At 41.0% G+C, this 27,047-nt stretch overlaps 1 protein-coding gene and 1 pseudogene across 4 annotated transcripts in view; one reads left to right on the plus strand and one right to left on the minus strand.

Annotated features, from left to right (window-relative positions):
• Positions 1–19,182: 19,182 nt before the first annotated feature.
• Positions 19,183–22,143, minus strand: LOC129465069 (BCL2/adenovirus E1B 19 kDa protein-interacting protein 3-like; annotated as a pseudogene).
• Positions 22,144–22,871: 728 nt separating this feature from the next.
• LOC129464945 (zinc finger protein 595) overlaps positions 22,872–27,047 on the plus strand; it is a 31,973-nt gene continuing 27,797 nt past the window's right edge. For 2 of the 4 annotated variants that reach the window (XM_063619636.1, XM_063619637.1), the window contains exon 1: positions 22,904–23,081. Coding sequence is in view for 2 of the 4 variants with exons in the window: in XM_055246486.2 (XP_055102461.1) it covers positions 23,079–23,081 (3 nt within the window). In the remaining 2 variants the exon portion in view is untranslated. Of the gene's footprint in view, positions 23,082–27,047 lie in introns of all 4 variants that reach the window. The other 2 variants (XM_055246486.2, XM_063619635.1) reach the window with 2 other exon arrangements.

Raw genomic sequence — 27,047 nt, forward strand, 5'->3', positions numbered from 1 at the left:
CATGATTTGGCTCTCTGTCTGTGATTGGTGTACAAGAATGCTTGTGATTTTTGTACATTGATTTTGTATCCTGAGACTTTGCTGAAGTTGCTTATTAGCTTAAGGAGATTTTGGGCTGAGACAATGGGGTTTTCTAGATATACAATCATGTCATCTGCAAACAGGGACAATTTGACTTCCTCTTTTCCTAATTGAATGCTCTTTGTTTCCTTCTCCTGCCTGATTGCCCTGGCCAGAACTTCCAACACTATGTTGAATAGGAGTGGGGAGAGAGGTCATCCCTGTCTTGTGCCAGTTTTCAAAGGGAATGCTTCCAGTTTTTGCCCATTCAGTATGATATTGGCTGTGGGTTTGTCATAGATAGCTCTTATGATTTTGAGATACATCCCATCAATACCTAATTTATTGAGAGTTTTTAGCATGAAGTGTTGTTGAATTTTGTCAAAGGCCTTTCCTGCATCTATTGAGATAATCGAGTGGTTTTTGTCATTGGTTCTGTTTATGCTGGATTACATTTATTGATTTGCATATGTTGAACCAGCCTTGCATCCCAGGAATGAAGCCCACTTGGTCATGGTGGATAAGCTTTTTGATATGCTGCTGGATTTGGTTTGCCAGTATTTTATTGAGGATTTTTGCATCAATGTTCATCAGGGATATTGGTCTGAAATTCTCTTTTTTGGTTGTGTCTCTGCCAGACTTTGGTATCAGGATGATGCTGGCCTCATAAAATGAGTTAGGGAGGATTCCCTCTTCTTCTATTGATTGGAATATTTTCAGAAGGAATGGTACCAGTTCCTCCTTGTACCTCTGGTAGAATTCGGCTGTGAATCCATCAGGTCCTGGACTCTTTTTGGTTGGTAAGCTATTGATTATTGCTCCAATTTCACAGCCTGTCATTGGTCTATTCAGAGATTCAACTTCTTCCTGTTTTAGTCTTGGGAGGGTGTATTTGTCGAGGGATTTATCCACTTCTTCTAGATTTTCTAATTTATTTGCATAGAGGCGTTTGTAGTATTCTCTGATGGTAGATTGTATTTCTGTGGGATCGGTGGTGATATCCCCTTTTTCATATTTATTGTGTCTATTTGATTCTTCTCTCTTTTCTTCTTTATTATTCTTGCTAGCAGTTTGTCAATTTTTTTGATCTTTTCAAAAAACCAGCTCCTGGATTCATTAATTTTTTGAAGCGTTTTTTGTGTCTCTATTTCCTTCAGTTCTGCTCTGATTTTAGTTGGCCTTCTGCTAGCTTTTAAATGTGTTTGCTCTTGGTTTTCTAGTTCTTCTAATTGTGATGTTAGGGTGTCGATTTTGGATATTTTCCTGCTTTCTCTTGTGGGCGTTTAGTGCTATAAATTTCCCTCTACATGCTGCTTTGAATGTGTCCCAGAGATTCTGGTATGTTGTGTCTTTGTTCTCATTGGTTTCAAAGAACATCTTTAATTCTGCCTTCATTTCATTATGTACCCAGTAGTCATTCAGGAGCAGGTTGCTCAGTTTCCATGTAGTTGAGCGGTTTTGAGTGAGTTTCTTAATCCTAAGTTCTAGTTTGATTGCACTGTGGTCTGAGAGACAGTTTGTTATAATTTCTGTTCTTCTACATTGGCTGAGGAGTGCTTTGCTTCCAACTACGTATTCAATTTTGGAATACGTGTGTTGTGGTGCTGAAAAAATTTATATTCTGTAGATTTGGGGTAGAGAGTTCTGTAGATGTCCATTAGGTCTACTTGGTGCAGAGCTGAGTTCAATTCCTGGGTATCTTTGTTAATTTCTGTCTCATTGATCTGTCTCATGTTGACAGGGGAGTGTTAAAATCTCCCATTATTATTGTGTGGGAGTCTAAGTCTCTTTGTAGGGCACTCAAGACTTGTTTATCAATCTGGGTGCTCCTGTATTGGGTGCATATATATTTAGGATAGTTAGCTCTTCTTGTTGAATTGATCCCTTTACCATTATGGAATGGCCTTCTTTGTCTCTTTTGATCTTTGTTGGTTAAAAGTCAATTTTATCAGAGACTAGGATTGCAACCCCTGCAATTTTGTTTTCGATTTGCTTGATAGATCTCCATCCATCCCTTTATATTGAGATTATGTGTGTCTCTGCACGTCAGATGGGTTTCCTGAATACAGCACACTGATGGGTCTTGACTCCTTCTCCAGTTTGACAGTCTGTGTCTTTTAATTGGAGCATCTAGCCCATTTACATTTAAAGTTAATATTGTTATGTGTGAATTTGATCCTGTCATTATGATATTAGCTGGTTATTTTGCTCATTAGTTGATGCAGTTTCTTCCTAGCCTCAATGGTCTTTACAATTTGGCATGTTTTCGCAGTGGCTGGTACCGGTTGAATACCTTCAAATAAAAACTACACAGAAGCATTCCGTGAAACTGCTTTCTGTTCTGTGCATTCAACTAACAGAGTTGAACCTTACTCTTGATTGAGCAGTTCTGAAACACTCTTTCTGTAGAAACTGCTATTGGACATTCTGAGCGCTAAGAGGCCTATATTGGAAAAAGGAATATATTCAAATAAAAACTACACAGAAGCATTCTGTGAAACTTCTTTCTGATCTGTGCATTCAACTAACAGAGATAAACCATACTTTTGATTGAGCAGTTCTGAAACACTCTTTCTGTAGAAACTTCAACTGGACATTTGGAGCGCTAAGAGGCCTATAGTAGAAAAAGGAATATCTTCAAATAAAAACTACACAGAAGCATTCTGTGAAACTTCTTTCTGATCTGTGCATTCAACTAACAGAGTTGAACCTTACTTTTGATTGAGCAGTTCTGAAACACTCTTTCTGTAGAAACTGCAAGTGGACATTCGGAGCGCTAAGAGGCCAATAGTTGGAAAAGTAATATCTTAAAATAAAAACTACACAGAAGCATTCTGTGAAACATCTTTGTGATCTGTGCATTCAAATAACATCGTTGATCCTTACTTTTGATTGAGCAGTTCTGAAACACTCCTTCTGTAGAAACTACAAGTGGACATTCGGAGGGCTAAGAGTCCTATAGTGGAAAAAGGAATATCTTCAAATAAAAAGTACACAGAAGATTTCTGTGAAACTATTTTCTGTTCTGTCCACTCAACTAACAGATTTGGACCTTAGTTTGATTGAGCAGTTCTGAAACACTCTTTCTGTAGAAACTGCAAGTGGAGATTCGGAGCCTTAAGAGGCCTATTGTGGAAAAAGAAATATCTTCAAATAAAAACTACATAGAAGCATTCTGTGAAACTTCTTTCTGTTCTGTGCATTCAACTAACAAGGATGAACCTTACTTTTGATTGAGCAGTTCTGAAACACTTTCTGTGGAAACTGCAAGTGGACATTTGGAGCGCTAAGAGGCCTAAAGTAGAAAAAGGAATATGTTCAAATAAAAACTACACAGAAGCATTCTGTGAAACATCTTTCTGATCTGTGCATTCAACTAACAGAGTTGAACCCTACTTTTGATTGAGCAGTTCTGAAACACTCTTTCTCTAGAAACTGCAAGTGGACATTCGGACCGCTAAGAGGCCTATAGTGGAAAAAAGAATATCTTAAAATAAAAACTACACAGAAGCATTCTGTGAAACTTCTATCTGATCTGTACATTCAATTAACAGATTTAAACCTTACTTTTGATTGAGCAGTTCTGAAACACTCTTTCTGTAGGAACTGCAAGTGGACATTCAGAGAGATAGGAGGCCTATAGTGGAAAAAGGAATATCTTCAAATAAAAACTACACAGAAGAATTCTGTGGAACTTCTTTCTCTTCTATGCATTCAACTAACAGAGTTGCACTTTACTTTAGATTGAGCAGTTCTGAAACACTCTATCTGTAGAAACTGCAAGTGGATATTCGGAGCGCTATGAGGCCTAGAGTGGAAAAGGTAATATTTTCAAACAAAAACTACACAGAAGCATTTTGTGAAACTTCTTTCTGTTCTGTGTATTCAACTAACAGAGTTGAGCCTTACTTTTGATTGAGCAGTTCTGAAACACTTTTTCTGTAGAAACTGCTAGTGGACATTCGGAATGCTAAGAGGCGTATAGTGGAAAAACCAATATCTTCAAATAAAACTGCACAGAAACATTATGTGAAACTTCTTTCTGTTCTGTGCATTCAACTAACAGAGTTGAAACTTACTTTTGATTGAGCAGTTCTGAAACACTCTTTCTGTAGAAAATGCAAGTGGACATTCGGAGCACTAAGAGGGTAATAGTGGAAAAAGGAATATCTTCAAATATAAACTACACAGAAGCATTCTCTGATACTTCTTTCTGTTCCGAGCATTCACCTAACAGAGTTGAACCTTACTTTTGATTGAGGAGTTCTGAAACACTCTTTCTGTAGAAACTGCAAGTGGACATTCGGAGCGCTAAAAGGCCTGTAGTGGAAAAAGGAATATCTCCAAATAAAAACTACACAGAAGTATTCTCTGAAACTTCTTTCTGTTCTCTGCATTCAACAAACAGAGTTGAGCCTTACTTTTGATTGAGCAGTTCTGAAAAACTCTTTCTGTAGAAACTGCAAGTGGACATTCGGAGCGCTAAACGGCCTATAGTGGAAAAAGAAATATCTCCAAATAAAAACTAAACAGAAGCATTCTCTGAAACTTCTTTCTGTTCTCTGCATTCAACTAACAGAGTTGAGCCTTACTTTTGATTGAGCAGTTCCGAAACACTCTTTCTGTAGAGACTGCAAGTGGACATTCGGAGCGCTAAGATGCGTATAGTGGAAACACAAATATCTTCATATAAAACTACACAGAGGCATTCTGTGAAACTTCTTCCTGTTCCGTGCATTCAACTAACAAAGTTAAACCATACTTTTGATTGAGCAGTTCTGATACACTCTTTCTGTAGAAAATGCAAGTGAACATTTGGAGCGCTAAGAGGGTATTAGTGGAAAAACGAATATCTTCAAATAAAATCTACACAGAAGCATTCTGTGAAACTTCTTTCTGTTCTGTGTATTCAACTAACAGAGTTGAACCTTACTTTTGATTGAGCAGTTCTGAAACACTCTTTCTGTAGATATTGCAAGCGGACATTCAGAGTGCTAAGAGGCCTATAGTGGAAAAAGGAATATCTTCAAATAAAAACTACACAAAAGCATTCTGTGAAACTTCTTCCTGTTCTGTGCATTCAACTAACAGAGTTGAACCTTACTTTTGATTGAGCAGTTCAGAAACACTCTTTCTGTAGAAACTGCAAGTGGACATTCGGAGCGCTAAGCGGCCTACAGTGGAAAAAGGAATATCTACAAATAAAAACTACACAGAAGCATTCTCTGAAACTTCTTTCTGTTCTCTGCATTCAACTAACAGAGTTGAGCCTTACTTTTGATTGAGCAGTTCTGAAACACTCTTTCTGTAGAAACTGCAATTGGACATTCGGAGCGCTAAGAGGCCTATAATGGAAAAAGGAATACCTTCAATTAAAAACTACACAGAGGCATTCTGTGAAACTGCTTTCTGTTCTGTGCATTCAACTAACAGAGTTAAACCATACTTTTGATTGAGTTATTCCGAAACACTGTTTCTGTAGAAAATGCAAGTGGACATTCGAGCGCTAAAAGGGTAATAGTGGAAAAAGTAATATCCTCAAATATAAACTAGACAGAAGCATTCTGTGAAACTTCTTTCTGTTCTGGGCATTCAACTAACAGAGTTGAACCTTGCTTTTGATTGAGCAGTTAAGAGACACTCTTTCTGTAGAAACTGCAAGTGGACACTCGGAACGCTAAGGGGCCTATAGTGCAAAAACGAGTATCTTCAAATAAAATCTACACAGAAGCATTCTGTGAAACTCCTTTCTGTTCTGTGTATTCAACTAACAGAGTTGAACCTTACTTTTGATTGAGCAGTTCTGAAACACTCTTTCTGTAGAAACTGCAAGTGGACGTTTGGAGGGCTCAGAAGCCTATAGTGGAAAAAGGAATATCTTCAAATAAAAGCTACACCGAAGCATTCTGTGAAACATCATTTTGTTCTGTGCATTCAGCTAACAGAGTTTAATCTTACCTTTGATTGAGCAGTTCTGAAACACTCTATCTGTAGAAAATGCAAGTGGACATTCGGAGCGCTAAGAGGGTAATAGTGGAAAAAGGAATATCTTCAAATATAAACTACACAGAATCATTCTCTGAAACTTCTTTCAGTTCCGTGCATTCAACTAACAGAGTTGAACCTTACTTTTGGTTGAGCAGTTCTGAAACACTCTTTCTGTAGAAACTGCAAGTGGACATTCGGAGCGCTAAGAGGCCTATAGTGGAAAAAGGAATATCTTCAAATAAAAACTACACAGAAGAATTCTGTGAATCTTCATTTTGTTCTGTGCATTCAACTAACAGAGTTGAACACTACCTTTGATTGAGCAGTTCTGAAACACTCTTTCTGTAGAAACTGTAAGTGGACATTCGGAGCGCTAATAAGCCTATTATGGAAAAAGGAATATCTTCAATTAAAAACTATATAAAACTTTTTAATGAGGTTGTTTTTCTCTTGTAAATTTAAGTTCCTTACAGATGCTGGATATTAGACCTTTGTCAGATGCATAGTTTGTAAATACTTTCTCCCAATCTGCAAGTTGCCTGTTTACTTTGTTGATAGTTTCTTTTGCTGTGTAGAAGCTCTTTAGTTTAATTAGATCCCACTTGTCAATTTTTGCTTTCGTTGCTGTTGCTTTTGTTGTCTTTGTCTCAAAATCTTTGCCTGTTATGTCCAGGATGATATTGCCTAGGTTGTCTTCCAGGGTTTTTATATTTTTGGGTTTTACACTTAAGTCTTTAATCCATCCTGAGTTCATTTTTGTGTATGGTGTAAGAAAGGGGCCCAGCTCAATCTTCAGCACATGGCTAGCCAGTTATCCCAGCACCATTTATTGAACGGAGTCTTTTCCCCATTGCTTGTTTGTCAGAAAAGCTGTTTCTCAGGCTTTGCCCAACATATCTTTAACTTTTGACCATATCTTTCCCTTCATCAATAGGCTCCAGGAAATGGGACAGGATTCTTGGAAATAAAGAGCTGACCTTGAGACAACACAGGTGAACAAAGACTAGCTGCTGCATAATAAGTAAACAAAATGTGTGTCTTTCATTCAATATTAAACAGTGATAGACTGAGTATGTAAGCATGTTACCATCACAGGTATGGAAGTGCCTAACTATGACTTAAATTGTAGAGCCTCAGATTTTAGATCTGGAAGAGCCATGAGTTTTAATCCATGCTAGGAGAGGCTCAAGGTTACTCTGGGGAAACATAGTTTGGGTAGGCTGGACACCAAGGGGTGGGCTCCCATTCTCTAGGTACTTCAATGAGTCTGATCTGTTTTATAAATCAGTTATTGGAAAATGATTCAAACAACTCAACCCAATTCCCTATTATTTGGTCAAAGCCATCAGCCCTCAGGCTTCTTGCCACTGCAGCTGTGGGCTCCCACTCTCCACCTGCTCTCTTGCTCAGGTTGGGGCAGCCAAAGACCTTCTCTTCCTGGGGAGAGAGGTTAGGGAGGGACCATCTTTTGATTATTTGAGGGTGTGGTTCAGTTGTAAACAGTGTAAGTTTTAGAATTTGTGTTATTGTGATGGCGATGACCAACTGCAAAATATTTCCCATTTGCCTTGTAATAACAAGAGCATGTATTTTACACAATTGAAGTTTTTGGATCCTACTTATTTACTTTACTTTACTAAGAATAGTGACATTTGAGCAGAGAAGAGTTCTAATTTTGCATCAGAGTCAAAAGTGAAAATGAAAGGAACGGACCTATGAAGGAACAGGTGTGAGCTGTTTACTTCATTCCTGCCCATCCTGGTTCATGTTGAGCTCTTGCCCTGCATCCCACTTTCAAATGTGGTGGATGCCCCACCTAGGAAAGGCCCTCACCATGCTGGCTTGCTCTGCTCACCAACTGTACTTACTTCTCTTAATCCCCTATGAACACTGTTTTCTAGGTTGGGTGTGTTTTCTGTAATAAAAAGGTATTTTTCCACCACTTATTGAGGACTTTTTGGATGCCATGCTAAGCATTTCATAGTCACGAGCTCATTGTGTAAACTACCCTTTGTAACACTCCTATGCATTTATATTCCCATATGAATTGGCCTGAGGAAGTGGCGTGCTGGAGAGATTAAGTAATTGAATGACAGTATACAGTTAATTACTGAGGGGATTTGGGTTTGGACCTGGATCTGTGATTCAAACACTCATGTCTATAACCACAAGTGATGCCACATCATTTGCATCAGGATTTAGAATCCCTGCTGGCAGACCTGGGAAGATGCATTGTAACCAGATAAGAGATAATTACCACATTTACTGAGTTGTGAGAACCACTGTACTGCCTCTCAGAGAATGCCAGGCTCCCCTGTGTTTGTCTCAGTGTCTCCAGCTTGAATTGCTTCACCCCTGGCTCTTGGCAATGATGCTCCTCTCTCCTGCATGGATCACCTGTTCCTGGAATTAATTCTCCCATTTCTTAGGTTGCCACTTTACTGTAGCTTCCTGATCAAAGGCAAAGCTTTGATGCTGTGCTTGTCCCCAAATGCCTGAGCACTATTCTCACACTAGGTTGGCGGTTTAGTTGAGTTTAAAATATATGTATTTCTCTCAGAATGTGAAGGCCAAATTTCATTTTCTTATTATATCTAAAATTTCTATGAAAAACTTCAGTGCCGTTTTGGTTCTTGATTCTTTGCAGGTGATCTTTTTCTTTCACTTCTCTGAAGCTTTTCAGATCTTTATCTCTGATGTTATCAAATTTCACAATAATGTGCTTTAGTGTAGAAGAACTTTGAAATTCATTTTGGAGGGAACTCAATAGATCTTTTAAATCTGAAAATTCTTAAACTTTATTTCTGGAAAATGTTCTTTATTTTTAAGTTGAGATAAAATTCACATACTACATTTTACTCATTTAAAGTGTACAATTTAGCACTTTCTGGAAGTAGCACAGACTTCACCACTATTTAATTCTAACATATTTTCAGCACCCAAGAAAGAAATATTGTATTTTCCATTTTTTCCTCCTCCAACCTCTGGCAACCATTCCTTTTTGAGGCTAATAGTCCATTGTGTGGATATACTTCATATTATTTATCCACTCATCAGTTGGTGGATGTTTTGGTTGTTTCTACATTTGGCTATTATGGATAATGCTGCTATGGACATCTGTGTCCAAGTTTTTGTGTGGACATGTTTTTAATTCTCTTCAATATGAAGACTTCAGTAGAATTGATGGGTCAAAGAGTAATTCTATGTCTTAATTTTTGAGGAACGGCCAGACTGTTTTCCAAAGCAGCTGTACCATTTAAATCCCATTGATTTCTTTTCTGACATTTTTATTCCTCAGTCTGCTTTTATTTTTTTCTTTTTGTGAAATTCTATTTTAAACTCTGAAGATGAATCAGGAAAATCAATGCAGCTTCTTCACAAATAAATTACAAGAAAATAATATATAGGAGATATAGGGGAAATGTATAAATTATGTAGACTTAGAAACACATCAGCTAATCACAGTGTATGAATTTTATTTGGGAATATAGACAGAACAGAATTGGCCATGTGTTTCTGGTTATTCTGAAGGGTTATAGACATACAGGGGTTTGTTACATTCATTGTTTATTTACATATATGTTTAAAATTATCCACATAAGGGTTTTAAAAATTCCACCGGAAGCCTTATGTTTTAAAATGTACTCAGAATTTTTTTTTTTTTTTTTGAGACGGAGTCTTGCTCTGTCGCCCAGGCTGGAGCGCAGTGGCACGATCTCGGCTCTCTGCAAGCTCCGCCTCCTGGGTTCACGCAATTCTCCTGCCTCTACAGGTGCCTACCACCATGCACGGCTAATTTTTTGTATTTTTTAGTAGAGACGGGGTTTCACCGTGTTAGCCAGGATGGTCTTGATCTCATGACCTGGTGATCCACCCGCCTCGGCCTACCAAAGTGCTGGGATTACAGGCATGAGCCACCACGCCCAGCTTGGCTTTAAAGACATATGTGGCTTGGCTTCAGAGACACATATGCTTTAAAGACATATGTGATGCTACATGGAGATAATGCAATGAGTATAAGACTTGCAGGAGCACATTTACCTCACCCACCAGAGGGTACAAATCAGAGGCTACTTAGCCTGCAGGTTTGGGCAACCCCAAGTCAGAACAGATCCAGGCCTCTGTCTTCACCACTTTTCTTCCACACTGTCTTCCATTCCACAATGGTTGAACTAGTTTACAGTCCCACCAACAGTGTAAAAGTGTTCCTATTTCTCCACATCCTCTCTAGAATCTGTTGTTTCCTGATTTTTTAATGATCACCATTCTAACTGGTGTGAGATGGTATCTCATTGTGGTTTTGATTTGCATTTCTCTGATGGCCAGTGATGACAAGCATTTTTTCCTGTGTCTATTGGCTGCATAAATATCGTCTTTTGAGAAGTGTCTGTTCATATCCTTCACCCACTTTTTGATGGGGTTGTTTGATTTCTTCTTGTAAATTTGTTTAAGTTATTTGTTGATTCTGGATATTGGCCCTTTGTCAGATGGGTAGATTGCAAAAATTTTCTCCCATTCTGTAGGTTGCCTGTTCACTCTGATGGTAGTTTCTTTTGCTGTGCAGAGCTCTTTAGTTTAATTAGATTCCATTTGTCAATTTTGGCTTTTGTTGCCATTGCTTTTGGTGTTTTAGTCATGAAGTACTTGCCCATGCCTCTGTCCTGAATGGTATTGCCTAGGTTTTCTTCTAGGGTTTTTATGGTTTTAGGTCAATATTTAAGTCTTTAATCCATCTTGAGTTAACTTTTGTATAAGATATAAGGAAGGGATCCAGTTTCAGCTTTCTACATACAGCTAGCCAGTTTTCCCAGCACCAATTATTAAACAGGGAATCCTTTCCCCATTTATTGTTTTTGTCAGGTTTGTCAAAGATCAGATGCTTGTAGATGTGTGGTATTATTTCTGATGGCTCTGTTCTGTTCCATTGGTCTATATCTCTGTTTTGGTATCAGTACCATGCTGTTTTGGTTACTTTAGCCTTGTAATATAGTTTGAAGTAAGGTAGTGTGATGTCTCCAGTTTTGTTCTTTTGGCTTAGGATTGTCTTGGCAATGCGGGCCCTTTTTTGGTTCCATATGAAGTTTAGTTTTTTTTCCAATTCTCTGAAGAAAGTCATTAGTAGCTTGATGGGAATGGCATTGAATCTATAAATTACCTTGGGCAGTATGGACATTTTTATGATATTGATTCTTCCTATCTATGAGCATGGAATATTGTTCCGTTTGTTTGTGTCCTCTTTTATTTCATTGAGCAGTGGTTTGTAGTTCTCCTTGAAGATGTCCTTCACATCCCTTGTAAGTTGGATTTCTAGGTATTTGATTCTCTTTGAAGCAATTGTGAATGGGAGTTCACTCATGATTTGGCTCTCTGTTTGTCTGTTATTGGTGTATAAAAATGCTTGTGATTTTTGCACATTGATTTTGTATCCTGAGACTTTGCTGAAGTTGCTTATCAGCTTAAGGAGGTTTTAGGCTGAGACGATGGGGTTTCCTACATACACAATCATGTCACCTGCAAAGAAGGGCAATTTGACTTTCTCTTTTCCTGATTGAATACCCTTTATTTCTTTCTCCTGCCTGGTTGCCCTGGCCAGAACTTCCAACACTATGTTGAATAAGAGTGGTGAGAGAGGGCATCCCTGTCTTGTGCCAGTTTTCAAAGGGAATGCTTCCAGTTTTTGCCCATTCAGCATGATATTGGCTGTGGGTTTTTCATAAATAGCTCTTATTTTGAGATACGTCCCATCAATGCCTAGTTTATTGAGAGTTTTTAGCATGAAGGGCTGTTGAATTTTGTTGAAGGCCTTTTCTGCATCTATTGAGATAATCATGTGGTTTTTGTCTTTGGTTCTGTTTGAATGGTGGATTATGTTTATTGATTTGCATATGTTGAACTAGCCTTGCATCCCAGGGATGAAGCCAACTTGATCATGGTAGATAAGCTTTTTGATGTGCTGCTGGATTTGGTTTGCCAGTATTTTATTGAGGGTTTTTGCATCAATGTTCACCAGGGATATTGGTGTGAAATTCTCTTTTTTTTGTTGTGTCTCTGCCAGGCTTTGGTATCAGGATGATGCTGGCCTCATAAAATGAGTTAGGGAGGATTCCCTCTTTTTCTATTGATTGGAATAGTTTCAGAAGGAATGGTATCAGCTCCTCTTTGTACCTCTGATAGAATTCAGCTGTCAATCCATCTGGTCCTGTACTTTTTTTGGTTGGTAGGCTATTAATTATTGCCTCAATTTCAGAGTCTGTTATTGGTCTATTCAGGGATTCAACTTCTTCCTGGTTTAGTCTTGGGAGGGTGTATGTGTCCAGGAATTTATCCATTTCTTCTCAAGTGGGTCAGGGACCCACTTGAGGAGGCAGTCTGTCCACTCTCAGATCTCAAACTCTGTGCTGGGAGAACCACTACTCCCTTCAAAGCTGTCAGACGGGGACGTTTAAGTTTGCAGAAGTTTCTGCTGCCTTTTGTTCAGCTATGTCCTTTCCCCAGAGGTGGAGTCTACAGAGGCAGGCAGTCCTCCTTGAGCTGTGGTGGGCTCCACACAGTTTGAGCTTCCCAGCCGCTTTGTTTACCTACTCAAGCCTCAGCAATGACAGACACTACTCCCCCAGCCTTGCTGCCGCCTTGCAGTTCAATCTCAGACTGCTGTGCTAGCAGTGAGTGAGGCTCCATGGGCATGGGACCCTCTGAGCCAGGCACAGGATATAATCTCCTGGTGTGCCATTTGCTAAGACCATTGGAAAAACACAGTATTAGGGTGGGAGTGTCCCGATTTTCCAGGTACCATCTGTCACAGCTTCCCTTGGCTAGGAAAGGGAATTCCCAAGCCCCTTGTGCTTCCCAGGTGAAGCAATGCCCCACCCTGCTTCGGCTCACACTCCATGGGCTGCACCTACTGTCCGACAAGCCCCAGTGAGATGAACCCGGTACCTTAGTTGGAAATGCAGAAATCACCCGTATTCTGCGTCACTCATGCTGGGAGCTGTAGACTAGAGCTGTTCCTATTCGGCCATTTTGGAACCAGAAAACCATTTTTTACTCTTTTAAATGCTTCCTTCAAAGAATGAAATTGTTTTTGGTGAGATACAATTTCTCCAGTTTTTTTCTTTAAGTTTCTGAATTATAATTAATTGGAATTTTAATCTACTGGCTACTGTGTTGGACAGCACGGATCAGAAGAAGAGATGAAAAATAACAAAAAATTTATAAATGGTGATAACTGTTGATAAAAACAGCAAGCGTGACATTGATTTAGACAAATGTGGTTGTTGAGAGTGATTGTGGACCACTCTGCATTAGGGTGTTCAGGAAAGCCCTCTTTTAAGTGACCTGTAACTCATATCAGTGAAAAAGAACATGCTATAAAAAGATTCCAGGAAGCAAGAGCATTAAGCTCAAAGGTCCTGAGGTAGATGTGTTTGAGGAGCTGGTGTGTAGATGCTGTATAAGAAGTCAACCTCCTTAGTTTTAGGTATATTTATTATTATTTTAACCCCAAGCAGAATTGCCTAGCTTGGTCCCTCACCTTTACTCAATAGTCATAGGATTTGACTGTTATCAAAAAGCAAATCCACTCTCAGAGGCCATAGATTTCCTATTACTGAGGTTCTTCAAAAGAATATGCAATCAATTTATATAGTAATTCCTAAAAATGAGATTCTAAAATATAGTAGCATGCCGATAAAGCATAGCTAATGCTTTAAATTATTCTGGAATAATGCATTCTTGAGGATATCCAAATTTTCACAGAACAGTTTTAATGAAATGGAAGCACATACTAGAATCATTTTAGTTAGGGATGATTTGTATCAGACTAAAACACTCTGACCTTTTGGTTTCACATACTAATTGAAAACTCTTTAGGATGAATGTTGAAATAGGGAAGAGAGACTTACAGTCTCAGAAAGCTAGGGAAGTGAAAATAATTGTAAAACAGCTCTAACATTTTTAAATGTAGCAGCTGCTGTTGTGAACTTCATTCTGCCTTTTCTTTCTAATTCTCTGGGTCCAGATCTGTTTATACCACCTCCTGGTAGAACACCCCCAAGAGCTGACTTTGGCAGTGTGTATCTCTGTTACTGGGGCTTGAATTAAACATCTTAGTGAACAAACTTTAGCTTTATTCTTCAATACTGAAAAAAAAATGTTATGCCCATGGTTAAACCAGTATCCTACTCAATCCTTCTGTGGTGTTACTCACAAAATGAATTGCATAAAATCAGATGCCTGAGATTGTTTTGGCTGGGAGGATCCTTGAATTATAAAGATTAAATTAGATTAATCAGGAATGACTTCTGTTACTCCTCATGGGACCTTCAACTTCTGATTGAACTTTTTTTTCCTTTAAAATTGGGGTAATAGCCCATATCCTCCATATCTCACAAGGTTCATTTTTATTGGTCAAAAGGAGGTATATGAAAACACTTCCAAAAAAAGTGTAGGTGTTATCAGTATATCATACCATGTGAGAAAAGGTGTAAAGCAACAAAAGGAGTTTAGTTTTTTTGTTTTGTTTTGTTTTTGAGATGGAGTTTCGCTCTTGTTGCCCAGGCTGGAGTGCAGTGGCGCCATCTCAGCTCATTGCAACCTCCGCCTCCTGGGTTCAAGCGAGTCTCCTGCTTCAGCCTCCCAAGTAGCTGGGATTACAGGCATGTGCCACCACGCCCACCTAATTTTGTATTGTTAGTAGAGACAGGGTTTCTCCACGTTGGTCAGGCTGGTCTCGAACGCCCGACCTCAGGTGACCCGCCTGCCTCAGCCTCCCAAAATGCTGGGATTACAGGTGTGAGTCACTGCGCTTGGATAGGAGTTTGGTTTTTAAAAATTTAACACAAGAACATGTACATGCATTTGAATGTACACCATCATTTAAAGCAGTCACCACTGGAAGCCATATATATCAAATATCATGAGGGAGAAACTCAAACAAAAAGATGAGTTGGCTGTAACTTATGGAAAAGTGAAGAAAATTTCAAAAACCTCTTTATGTGAATGCTTAACTATATATAAAACACATCAATTCTATGAGGTAGGTATTAACCTTTCTTACAGAAGAAGGAACTGAACCCCATCAAGGCTACATATAAGTGGCAGAGGTGGAATTTGAACCCAGATCTTCCAACTCCAAGTTTCCTTTAAACTTGACTATAACTGCACTTGTTACTGTTTGTGACATAGGACATATGAGAGAGTAGATTTGAATTATGTATAAGCAGCTGAGAACATTGAAATTGAGGGACTTTTCTCAATTGAGAAAAGGATGACATTCTTTGGAGAGCAGACTTTCTACCCTCTCCATCTACCATTGAATGTTATATTCATTGCTGCCACTAGTTAAATGTTAGGTAGACATTGACTGGTAGTTACAATCAATGACACAGTCACTGGCCTAATTACTTTGGTGATTTTTATACCATGGTGTCTGACATTGCCAGGTGTTTTGTATAAGGCACATGTATTTCAAGAGCTCTTCAGCCAGGCCTAATCTCTATGCTGATGCCTCAGTCTTGCTTGCTGTTGGAATGCTTGGCATATTCTCCAGACATAGTCAGAGGACTATATTTCAAAGCTATGTGTAGGTGCACTGAATTCTATGCCTCATGTGATTCCACTGTGGAAAATGATGTGGAAACACAGTAGAAACGCTCTCAATTCAGTTAACTTTTATATCACAAATTTTAAGTCTGGAAAAGGAAAACAAGCTCTTGTGTCCATACTTATTCTTTCTTAAGATGTGAAAACAATAGTGCATTTTAACATGGCTGAAGAACAATTAATTTATGTGACTGTTTATAGAATATAATATAGTTTTATAAGATAAAAATTAAGGACAATATTTTACCTTTTTTTTTTTTTGAGACAAAGTATTGCTCTTGTTGCCCAGGCTGGAATGCAATGGCATGACCTCAGCTCACTGCAACCTCTGCCTCCCAGGTTTAAGCAATTCTCCTGCCTCAGCCTCCCAAGTAACTGGGATTACCAGGGTACACCACCAGGCCCGGCTAATTTTGTATTTCTTTAGTAGAAACAGTGTTTCACCATGTTGGTCAGGCTGGTCTTGAACTCCTGAACTCAAGTGATCCAACCCCCACACTCGGCCTCCTAAAATGCTGGAATATTTTACTTTTGTATACATCTAAAAAGTAATTATTAATTTTGAAGTTTGAGTCTTCTAAGTTAAAATAGACAGTTGTAACTCATAGACAGAACGTTCACAAGTCACAGATACCTAAATAGTGCAGTTGCTGCTTTTAGTTCTGAAGTGAAGATTGTCATGAAGCAGCTTATCACTCTCTGTGCCTTCACCATTCTCCTGGGTTATGATTTGGTGAAAGGGCTGCAGGAAAAAATGTGGAACATGTTCAATAGATAGGGAGAAGTGAGAAAACTGATGGTACCTACAGAAATGAAATACTCGGCTGGGCGTGGTGGCTCACGCCTGTAATCCCAACACTTTGGGAGGCCGAGGCAGGTGGATCACCTGAGGTAAGGAGTTCAAGACTAGCATGGCCAACATGGTGAAACCCCATCTCTACTAAAAATACCAAAAATTCTCTGGGTGTAGTGGCGGACGCCTGTAATCCCAGCTACTCAGGAGGCTGAGACAGGAGAATCACTTGAACCTGGAAGGGAGAGGTTGCAGTGAGCTGAGATTGTGCCATTGCACTCCAGCCCGGGCAACAAGTGTGAAACTCTGTCTCAAAAAACAAAAAAATGAAATCCTCTCTAATCAACAAATTAGGTGACTGAATTCTTTCACAATTCTTGCATTTCCATTCAGGACTTGGTGGCTGTTCTTTTCGAAGTAGAGGCATGTTGTGCCTTATAGGACCACATACAACTTAACAAAGATATGTAGTTATAAAACTTGCCTTCCTGGAGGGTATTTGTAGCTAAAGGTAAACTAGATTTCAACTTAGATTGCCAGTAAAACACATTATAAACTATAGAGTATTACAAAAATAGGTGTATAATATTAAGGTTATATGTGCATCTAAATCTTACCTAAATCTGAATTTGCTTTATTTGACAAAGTCTATAAACAACCCCAGGACATTAAAATTTTTTCCTCAGAAAGTTTGTCCCAATCCCCTTTCATCCTATCCCCAGCTGCATCTGCTTATGGGTCCCCAGCCCGCCTGGGCTCTGTAGCTTCTATACACCTCTTCCATTTCCAACTGTTCCTGTGTTATATATTTTATAATAAACTGTTAAACAGAAGTACAGTGTTTGGCTGAGTTCTGTGAGCATTTTAATCAAATTCTTAAACTTGAGAAAGGGGTTATGGGAGTCCTCACTTCTTAGTAGCTCAGAAGTACGTATGGGTACCTGTGGTTTGTGACTGGCATCTGCAGTAACAGCAGTGTTGTAGGACTAAGCTCTGGACTCTAGGGCCTGTGCTGACTTTGGTGGTGTGAGATTTAAAAGGTTAAACAACTAGTTGGTGTTGGGGAATTGCTTTGTATTCCTCAAACTCTACACATATAGTGTTAGAAGAAAGACATCGGCCAGGCGCGGTGGCTCATGCCTGTAATCCCAACACTTTGGGAGGCTGAGGTGGGCAGACCACGAGGTCAGGAGTTTGAGACCAGCATGACCAACATGGTGAAACCCCATCTTTACTAAAAATACAAAAATTAGCTGGGCATGTTGGTGGTTGCCTGTAGTCCCAGCTACTCAGGAGGCTGAGGCAGGAGAATCACTTGAACCCAGGAGGCAGAGGTTGCAGTGAGCCGAGATTGTGCCACTGTACTCCATCCTAAGCAACAGAGTGAGATTCCATCTCGAAAAAAAAAAGGAGAAAGAAAGAAGAGGAAGAAGAAGGAAGAAAAGAAAGAAGAAGAAGGAAGAAAAGAAAGAAGAAGATGAAGAAGAAGAAGAAGAAGAAGAAGAAGAAGAAGAAGAAGAAGAAGAAGAAGAAGAAGAAGAAGAAGAAGAAAAGAAAGAAGAGGAAAAGGAAAAGGAGGAAGAGGAGGAGAAGGAGGAAGAGGAAGAGGAAGAAAGAAGAAGAAAAAGAAGAAGGAGAAGAAGAAGAAAAAAGCATTTAGCCTACATGTACATTTTTCTTTGCTTCTTTTGAAATATACATATATATATAAATTATTTTAACGCTAAATAAAGCTTACCTTTTTTTTTTTGACTCAGGATTCTCTTTATCTAGGACCTGAGAACCATTATTTTGTTTTTGCTTTTGATTTGGCAAAGGTTTTTTTTTTTTCATTTTCAATCTTTTAAAGTAGACAGATTTCTTTAGAATAATAAAGCTCATTTTAAGATCACACGAAAGTTGAGCACAAAGGATAGGATTCAATTCAGCAGTACAGAGTAATGCAGAGTAAAAGATACTAAGTTTCTCTAACAGAAAACTCATCATCTAAGGCGATTATATCAAAGGTGATAATATCTGGAGCCTGTCCTGCAAAAGCAAGAACAGTTACTGTATAAACTGAGCAGTGGAATTTTTAGCTGTGCCTTGGTGTCTACTTATTACTTAAGAAAAATTAGCATAGTTTTGTGTAGTCTTTAGTAGACAACATGCATCCATGTAAATTAAACAGTATTTTCTACAATTGTGTGAATATAAGTCCACAATATTTATTTTGAATAAACCTCTTAAATAGTAATTTTAATATTAATGTTATTAATTTGTTTGAAATATAAAGTATTATAACTTTATTTAAGTTTATATAACTTTATTATAAGTATTAATTTGTTTGAATTAAGTTTATATACCTTTAATATAAGTATTAATTTGTTTGAAATATAAAGTATTATAAAATATTGTAATTAAGCTTACAGATAATTTAAAAAATATATACACTATGACTAGTATATTTAAATTATTTATATGTAGACATTTATATTTAATACCCAAAGAAAATTTACTACCACATTGCTACAGTAGATATTAACCTGACGTGCTTATTAATTGATCCCATAGGTATAATTATAGGTCAACATAATTTTACAGTCTATTCTTTTATTTTACTAAATTAGGAATGCCACTATTCCCAGACAAATAAATGCAGGTGATGTGGCCACCCAAGAATCATAGTAGCTCTTCAGTTAGCTATCTTGCAATCTCTGATATAATTCTACTATGTGAATAGAGTGAATTCCAATTCTTCATCAAAAAGTGCTGCTGGAGGTTGTCAGGTGTGTTCCAGTATAGATTCCCAATCCAACAGCCGGGAGATGGGAGAGCAGCAGAGATGGCAATTCTGCTCAGAATAAGCCCTCTTTCTTCATAATACTTGTGTTTCTCATGCTGAGAGTAGCTGTGCCTTTCTGGTGTTTAGAGAAGAACTTCTTTAGGAGAATATTTTCTGGTCAATTTGACTAATGTTATATGTAATCTGAATTTGTCTTTAAGATTCTTTCAACCTCTTTTCTTCTCTCAATACAGTTTTACTCAGACTGAGAGCTGTCTTTCTCTTCAGTGCTTTGGGTATCTGTGTCTGAGCCCTATTAGTATCACATGGTGTCTGTGAGTGAAGGGGGCTGTCACAGTGAGAACTCCTGGAGCTACTCTATCTAGATCCATGCTATGTATCCAGAAATATTCTTTTTGTGTCACTATTATAAATAGAAAGTGAGGCTGAAACATTTCTCCTGTTCCCCTTATTGCAAAAGTGCAATTCTACCCAGGAGCCCTGCAGGCTCTCCTCCTGCAGCTCAGGGACCCTGCTCTATAATGTAAAATGTGGGGACCCCACTCTGTAATGTAAAATGTGAGCTGCCAGCTGTGGGCTGTGCCTCAGTGGTAGATGGCAGGGTTTGGGCGAGCACACAGGCCACTAGGAGAGGGCAAGCAGAATTGCTGCAGCCCAGGGCTTAGGGAGTAGGGATCCACTGCTTTGAAATATAAATAGCTGGCCAGGCGCGGTGGCTCATGCCTGTAATCCCGGCACTTTGGGAGGCCGAGGTGGGCGGATCATGAGGTCAGGAGATCAAGACCATTCTGGCTAACAAAGTGAAACCCCGTCTGTACTACAAATACAAAAAAATTAGCCAGGTGTGGTGGCAGGCACCTGTAGTCCCAGCTACTAGGGAGGCTGAGGCAGGAGAATGGCGTGAACCCTGGAGGCAGAGCTTGCAGTAAGCCGAGATCACACCACTGCACTCCAGCCTGGGCGACAGAGCAAGACTCCGTCTCAAAAAAAGAAAACAAAAAAAGAAATATAAATAGCCAAGATTATAGTACCCTATCTCACTGTTTCTGTGTGAGATTGAGAGTGACTCAGAGCCACTTAGAGCTGAAGGTAAGGTAGGCTTACCTGCAAGGCACCTTGCAAAACTGCCTCCTATCATGATGTTGGAAGTTTATTTTTTCTTTGCATATAACCAACCAGCATACACAGAAGGCCTCCCCAATTACCACGTGAGTTTAGGATGAACTATATATAACAAATGGTTTGTACAGAAGGGAGGCAGGAGAATGGGGTCTGGAGGCAGAGAACTTAAGGCCAATTTGTGCTGACTTCCTAAAAGAAAAAAACACCAAGGTCTGGAGGCAGGGAACCTAAGGCCAGTTAAGGCAAACTTCCAACAGCTAAACCAAAAGAAAAAATCCCATCTCCCCACACCTGAGTAACAAAGGATCAAAGGCTACTGTCCCCACAACCCTCTCCTTTCTACCACTTCTCAGGTGGAAAGGGAAAGTGCCTTGGAGTGTCTGTAGGCCAAGCACTGGCCATTCCTTCATCTGCATAGGGTGCCAATTCTCCTAAGCCTTTAATTAGCCACGGGCCAAATCCTTCATCCAGATCAGTGGTAGCTGATAGGGACCTCAAAAGGAGTACTTAAAACCCAGAAAACTTTGTAACTGGATCCTTGAGCCACTTGCTCAGGCCCACACCCACCCTATTTCTTACCTTAATAAATTTCCGCTTTTGATGCTTCCTTCCTCCGTTTTTTTCCTTTGTTACTTTGCACATTTTGTTCAATTCTTTGTTCAAGTTACCAAGGACCTGGACAACTCACACTCACGGTCTTCCTTCTGGGAACAGAAATGCAGGTAGATGTGGATGCATGTGATTGGCACTTAAGCTCACACAGTGCCCCACACCAAAGGAGAAAAACACATAGTTACAGCCTGTGTGTCCAAATTAGGTCTAGATTAGGTCCAAAGACAAATAGCAAAACAAGAAGATTGCCTTTAATCTTTTCCCTCCACTTCTAAACTCTGGAGGACAAGGCTGTGAAGAGATCTGAAGACATGGTGTTCTCTGCTCGTGTGGCCCCAACATTCTTTGTTTACTGTCTGATATTTGAAAGGAAGAGGAACCTTTGCTAGAGGAGGCAGTCGGACGCTAGTTAAGCAGATAGAGAGAGAGGGTCTGGGGAGAGGAAAAACACCTGTGGGACCGCACCTGCACCACCCCTGTAGCTAGTGGGAAGAAATGTGGTTAAGAACTTCCTCTTATGCCAGGATGTTGCTCCAAAGGGACTGTCCCAACTTAGGCACAGGCGCAATAAATCAACCTAAATGTTCTTAACTTGACCCAGCTCATTATAAGGTCATTAACATGACATTAGCATTGAGGTTTTAGCTCCCCTCGTGTAAGTTTCGCTTAGGCACTCATGGTTACTAACCAAAATGGAGTCACTGTGGCCAATCCCAGGCATGTGCAGATGCAACACCCTTAGTGAGGAACCTTACCCCTCCCATTTGGGCAGAACCCACAGAAGACATACTTTTTCTTGCCACAAAAAAGACCCAGACCTCAGCCTCATTTCTCTCAACCTACTTTCAGGTCCCCTCTTGCTTCTGAGAGCTTTCCTTTCGCTTAATAAATCCTGCTCAGCATTACTCACTCTCTGGTATCCGTGTGCTTAATTCTTTTTGGTCGTGGCACAAGAGTCCCGACCTGGCTGAACCGAAGAGACCACCACACCTCCACCAAACAGCAACTGGGAAACGTGGTCTTCACGTGGATACTCTCAGCTTGCAGCCCCTGCTCTCTCTAGGGGCACTGTCCCACCCACCCTTGAGCATGAGGACAAAAGTTGGTAGAGAGGCTGGTCCCTTACTTCCAGCAGAAAAGAAGTGTTCAGGCCCTCACTTCCCTGAGGGAAGACAGCCCTCATGGCTGCGCTCAATGTGGCAGCCACCTGCCATATGTAGCTACTGGATAACTGGAATGTAACTGGTTTGAAGTAAAATGTGCTGCAAACATAAAATACACAGAGAGTTTAGAAGAATTAGATCAGAAATATACTATATTTCTAATTATATATCGATCACATAGTAAAACAATATTTTGATACAATGGGTTAAAAATTATTACAAACAACTTCACTCTTTAAATATTATTTTTGACGTGGCTAATAAAAAACGGAAAATTCACAAATTAACATTTTATTTTTTAGAGGATTGCTTCCCTCTTAAAATCTCAGATGTCCTACTCAAAAGACTAGCTGCCAGAAGGGTTATGAAATCTAAAATATTAAAATAATTGTCATATTGCTTCCATTTGTGAAAAAGTGTGTGCCTGTGCATGCATGTGTGCATGCATGTGTGTGTGTGCGTGTTTGTGTGCGCGCGTGTGTGTGTACGTCTGTGTGTGCGTGAGTGCGTGTATTTTATAAGTGGACATAATCTTACACACAACAAGGTTAAAAAAAGACCCCTGGGCTGCGTCTGGCCAAGCCCGAGAGAAAGCCCTGCCTGAAAGGGCCTGGAGGCCCCAGCCTGTCACTCTTGCCTCATCAGTGGAGTGTATGGTTGCAAATTCTGTTACTCAAGGTCCGAGGGCGGGGATTGGAGTACTATCCAATCAGAGTGTCGGAGTGAGAACTGCCCAATCAGGCCCGCAGCCAGAGAGGAGGGGTTGGCTTCCGGGATCTGGCGCGGCCTTTTCCTCTGGCTCCTGCGGGGGCTTGGGTTAGAGCTTCAGCTCTCTGCGTCCTCGGCTCCGAGAGGCCTCGGCGATTCAGCCACAGCTTCTGCCTCCCCTCGCTCTGTGACCTGAGGGTATTGGATGATTTGTAGCTAAGACTCCCGGATCCCCTGAAGTCGAGAAATGGTGAGTGTGCGGGGCAGGGCATCCCGAAGCTGGGGAGGCCTCACCGCAACCGGCGGGAAATGGCGGCGGCGGGACCGAGTCTGCGAACTGAGTCCCCGCTGCCGCCGCTCAGCCTTCAGTCCCTTCGGGTGAGGGACCGGGCTCCTGTCGGTCCCCGCACGGCGGCTCTGGCCCGCCTGCAGCCCTCCTTGTGCAGTTCTGCGCCGGCAGCCCCGCACCTTCCCTGGGCTGTGGGGTGAGGAGGAGCTCATCTGGAAGACGCTGGCGCCCGCGTGCGAGGTGCCCGCGTGGGAGGAGCTGTGGTCCGGGGGTCCAGTCCCTACTTTACCCTGTTCGGAATGAGATCAAGGCCCCATCAAAACGGAGTTCATGTGAGCAAACGACTCATTAATGGGACAGCGCTGGTCGCGGCTCTTGGTTTGGGGGCTGCCGGCGGGTCTTGAAGGAAAGGCTTTTGTGAGGTGTGTGAGGAAGCGAAGCAAATCACCCGCCCGCTCCAACTTTCCCACCAGTCCCCTTGCCCTGTGCGCCACCTCCGCGTGGCTGTTCCTGAGTGGCATCTTTTAGAATACGCTGGTGTCGGTGCGCACAGCGTTCTGTGAGTAGTTCTGCCACATTATTTCTGTGAGGAGTTCTGCCACATTATTTCTGTGAGTAGTTCTGCCACATTATTGAACTTGAGGAGGGTGTGGGCCCCTGGTTTGTTGGCAGACGTTCAGAAATGAATACGGGTGTGCAGAGGCAGGGACTGGCGTCTGCAAGGAGGCAGCTGCGGGAAGAGCGCTGAGCTTGTAGGGTCTGCGCTGACTCTGGGCGTTGTCGTTAGTGAGTCACTGGACAGCTCGCTGGGGCTGGAGCATTGACTGGTGTTGAGGAAACTCCGCACGTTTTCTGTCAGAAGAAAAACATGGCTGAGCCTGGGCTGGAGGGAGATGCCTGGTGTCTGCAGTAGGCGCGGCCGGGTTCTGCACCTGTGCTGTCCCGCTGGGCACTGTCCTGTTCCTCCAGGTCTCCTTCTGGGGAGAGACGGGACCGAGAACTCAGAGGAAAGGAGTTCTGAGAAACATCCCTTCCCCGCACCCTGCTGCCAGTCCCCACCCAATGCTAACCCACTCCTGAGCATGCCCACCGGGCATTCGCATTGCCCCACTCTTCCCAGTATGGGAAAGATTCCACCTCAGGAATTGTGCCCATGGCAGCTTTGCGCCTAGCGTTTTCTGCCAAAAACACACGCAGTGCCCAGAAGTCTCCTGGCTCATCTCAACCGCAGACACTGGATCTATAGCAGGAACCTGCTTCCTTCACCCACCCAGACTTCTAGACCACCTGATCCTAATCTCTTCTGTCTTTGTTGACATGGAATCAGAGTGTAGCCCTGCCTTGGCCTGTACCTGTAGCACAAACCAGTGCTTTAGTCAGTCCTGCCCTGCTCCCACTCATGGCTCTTTTTTTTTTTTTGGAGATGGAGTCTTGCTCTGTCGCCCAGGCTGGAGTGCAGTGGTGTGATCTCGGCTTACTGCAAGCTCCGCCTCCCAGGTTCACGCCATTCTCCTGACTCAGCCTCCTGAGTAGCTGGGATTACAGGCGCCCGCCACCATGCTCGGCTAATTTTTTTTTTGTATTTTTAGTAGAGAGGGGATTTCACCGTGTTAGCCAGGATGGTCTCAATCTCCTGACCTCGTGATCCGCCCGCCTCGGCCTCCCAGAGTGCTGGGATTACAGGCGTGAGCCACTGCCCCCGGCCTCCCACCCATGGCTCTTGATAGCTGCTTTCTCTCTTCTGCTTTTTCCTTCCCCACAAATTCTCTTTTCTGTGCACACGGTGTGCCCAAGTCCATCCCTCAGGTGCCTATAAGAATTCAGACGTTAGTGAGTTCAAGACCAGGCCTTTAGGCCTGGCTGTTGTAGGAGCAGACACAAATTAGAAGAGGCTTAATGCTTTCTCTTTAGAATGAGGGAAGAATTTTTGCTCTTCTCCCTTTTCTTAAAGCATTTAGTTTGAGAACTTTTGTATTTATCTCTGCTTCTTTGAAATATATGTAAATCATTTTTTCAGTAAAATAGGTCATTTGTCTTTTTTGGCTCAAAATTGTCTTCATCTGGGACCTGGGAACTAGTGCTTTGAAATGTGAATAGCAAGAATATACACCCTATTTCACAGTTTCTGTAGGAGACTAGGAGGCTGCCTTCAGCAGGTACCTAGCTCCACATTGCAAATCTACATCCTGTCATGAAGATGTGGATGTTTATTTTTTCTTTAATGATCGGAAAAAATTAGAAAACCCAGATGACCTCTCAAATTACAAGGTGAAATTATAATAAATTGTGTATGACAAATGGTGCTTTCAAGGCTTCTACTTGAGAACTGATTATGGTGACTTTCTGTGTTTGCATTTTCTTAGATTGCTTGTGATGCGCATCACATTTTGGTTTAACTATACAACAAAACATTTTCTCGCAGTTCTGTTATTGTGGAGACTTTTTTTAGGATTGCAGATGATTTTGCTTTTAGTTATATTTTCCACACACTGTCCAGAATTACCAGATGTTATTTATACACAAAATGTCCAGCCAACTTCACTTGAGAAAACATTCTTTCTCAGGATTCCAGTCACAACCTACAATTGTGCGGCAAAGTGCTTCCCAAATCTGCAAACAGAATGGTCTCTCTCTTGAGATCTACAGTCCTTTCTAGAGCAGTTAAATTTCTACAAAAATAACTTTTCAGGACAGCAGTCAGTTATTTCACCGCCTTCAGTGCTCCTGGCATCTTCCGTTCTGACACTGATTTCGGAGATTTGGGGCCCATAAACTTAACCAGAATCACACATACGCATTGATTAAACCTGAGAAATTCTGCTCCGTCCCACCTCCCCTTGCCCACATGCCCACAAATGTGCATAGCTCACCAGCCTCCAAGACCTAAATGTGCAGTTCCGAATTCTGAATTTATGTCCTGGGATTTGATAAAAGAACTTTTATCTGAGAAATACAAGTTTTTAAATTTATCAGACCCAGAGATGTGTTAAAATGAGACCACACTCACATACTGTTCTCCTCCTTGAACTATTTGTCTTTTGAAATTGCTTGCTATTGCCACAAGTGGCTGTAAATTACCCTAATAATGCCACACTGGACACTGTAACCCATACCCTATAGCTTAACTATGTATATGGCCAATCACTAACCAATGTTACTTCTGTAAACCAGTAAGAATTTCTGACACCTTTCTATCAATCTCCTCTCTGACTTCCTTTTTGCCTTTAAAAATATGCTTGTAACTGCTTCTAATTGGAGCGTATATTCAGGGCAACTTTATACTCCGGGATTGCAGTCTTCAAGCTTTGGCTCAAATAAACTCTCTACTTCTGTTTACCCCAGCTTTTTCCCTTTAGCTCAAAATATTCTTTAGAATATGTTGAAGGAGGCTTCATGAGAAGGTCTTTCCTCTGATTTTACTCTTCTTCCTGTAACTCAAGAATGCAGCACACATTGATCTCACCTAGAATCTGCACATAAAAGCTGGCCTCTGCCTAGGATTCACAAGACAGGGCCAGACTTTGGGTTGAAGAGATACAGAAAAGTCACAGAAGGTATTTTCTGCATCATGAGAGGTCAACATAGACATCTTAAGCCCCACTTTCAGAGTGGAGCCCTTTGAGTTTTCCAGATCTTATCCAGTGACCTGCTACAGCTGTGTGAGAGGCTTCTAGTGTGAACACAGTCCTGTGGCAGAATCTGTAAGTGTAAACAAGCACCTTAGCAGTGGGAAGTCAAGGCCACTAAATATCCAGAGCCATAATGCCAACTATGCCTCCCTGTGTTACTGGAGTAGAGTACTTTTGTTCTCCTTACCTCAGAGTTAGCCGATCAGGGACAGGGGATATCATATCCGGATCCAGGATCTGCAGCTCCATCAGGGCAGTTCCATTTTCTGTTTGCACCACACAAAGTCAGCCTGAGTCT

This window comes from Symphalangus syndactylus, chromosome 16 (genome assembly GCF_028878055.3).
Source record: "Symphalangus syndactylus isolate Jambi chromosome 16, NHGRI_mSymSyn1-v2.1_pri, whole genome shotgun sequence".
Lineage (NCBI taxonomy): Eukaryota > Metazoa > Chordata > Mammalia > Primates > Hylobatidae > Symphalangus > Symphalangus syndactylus.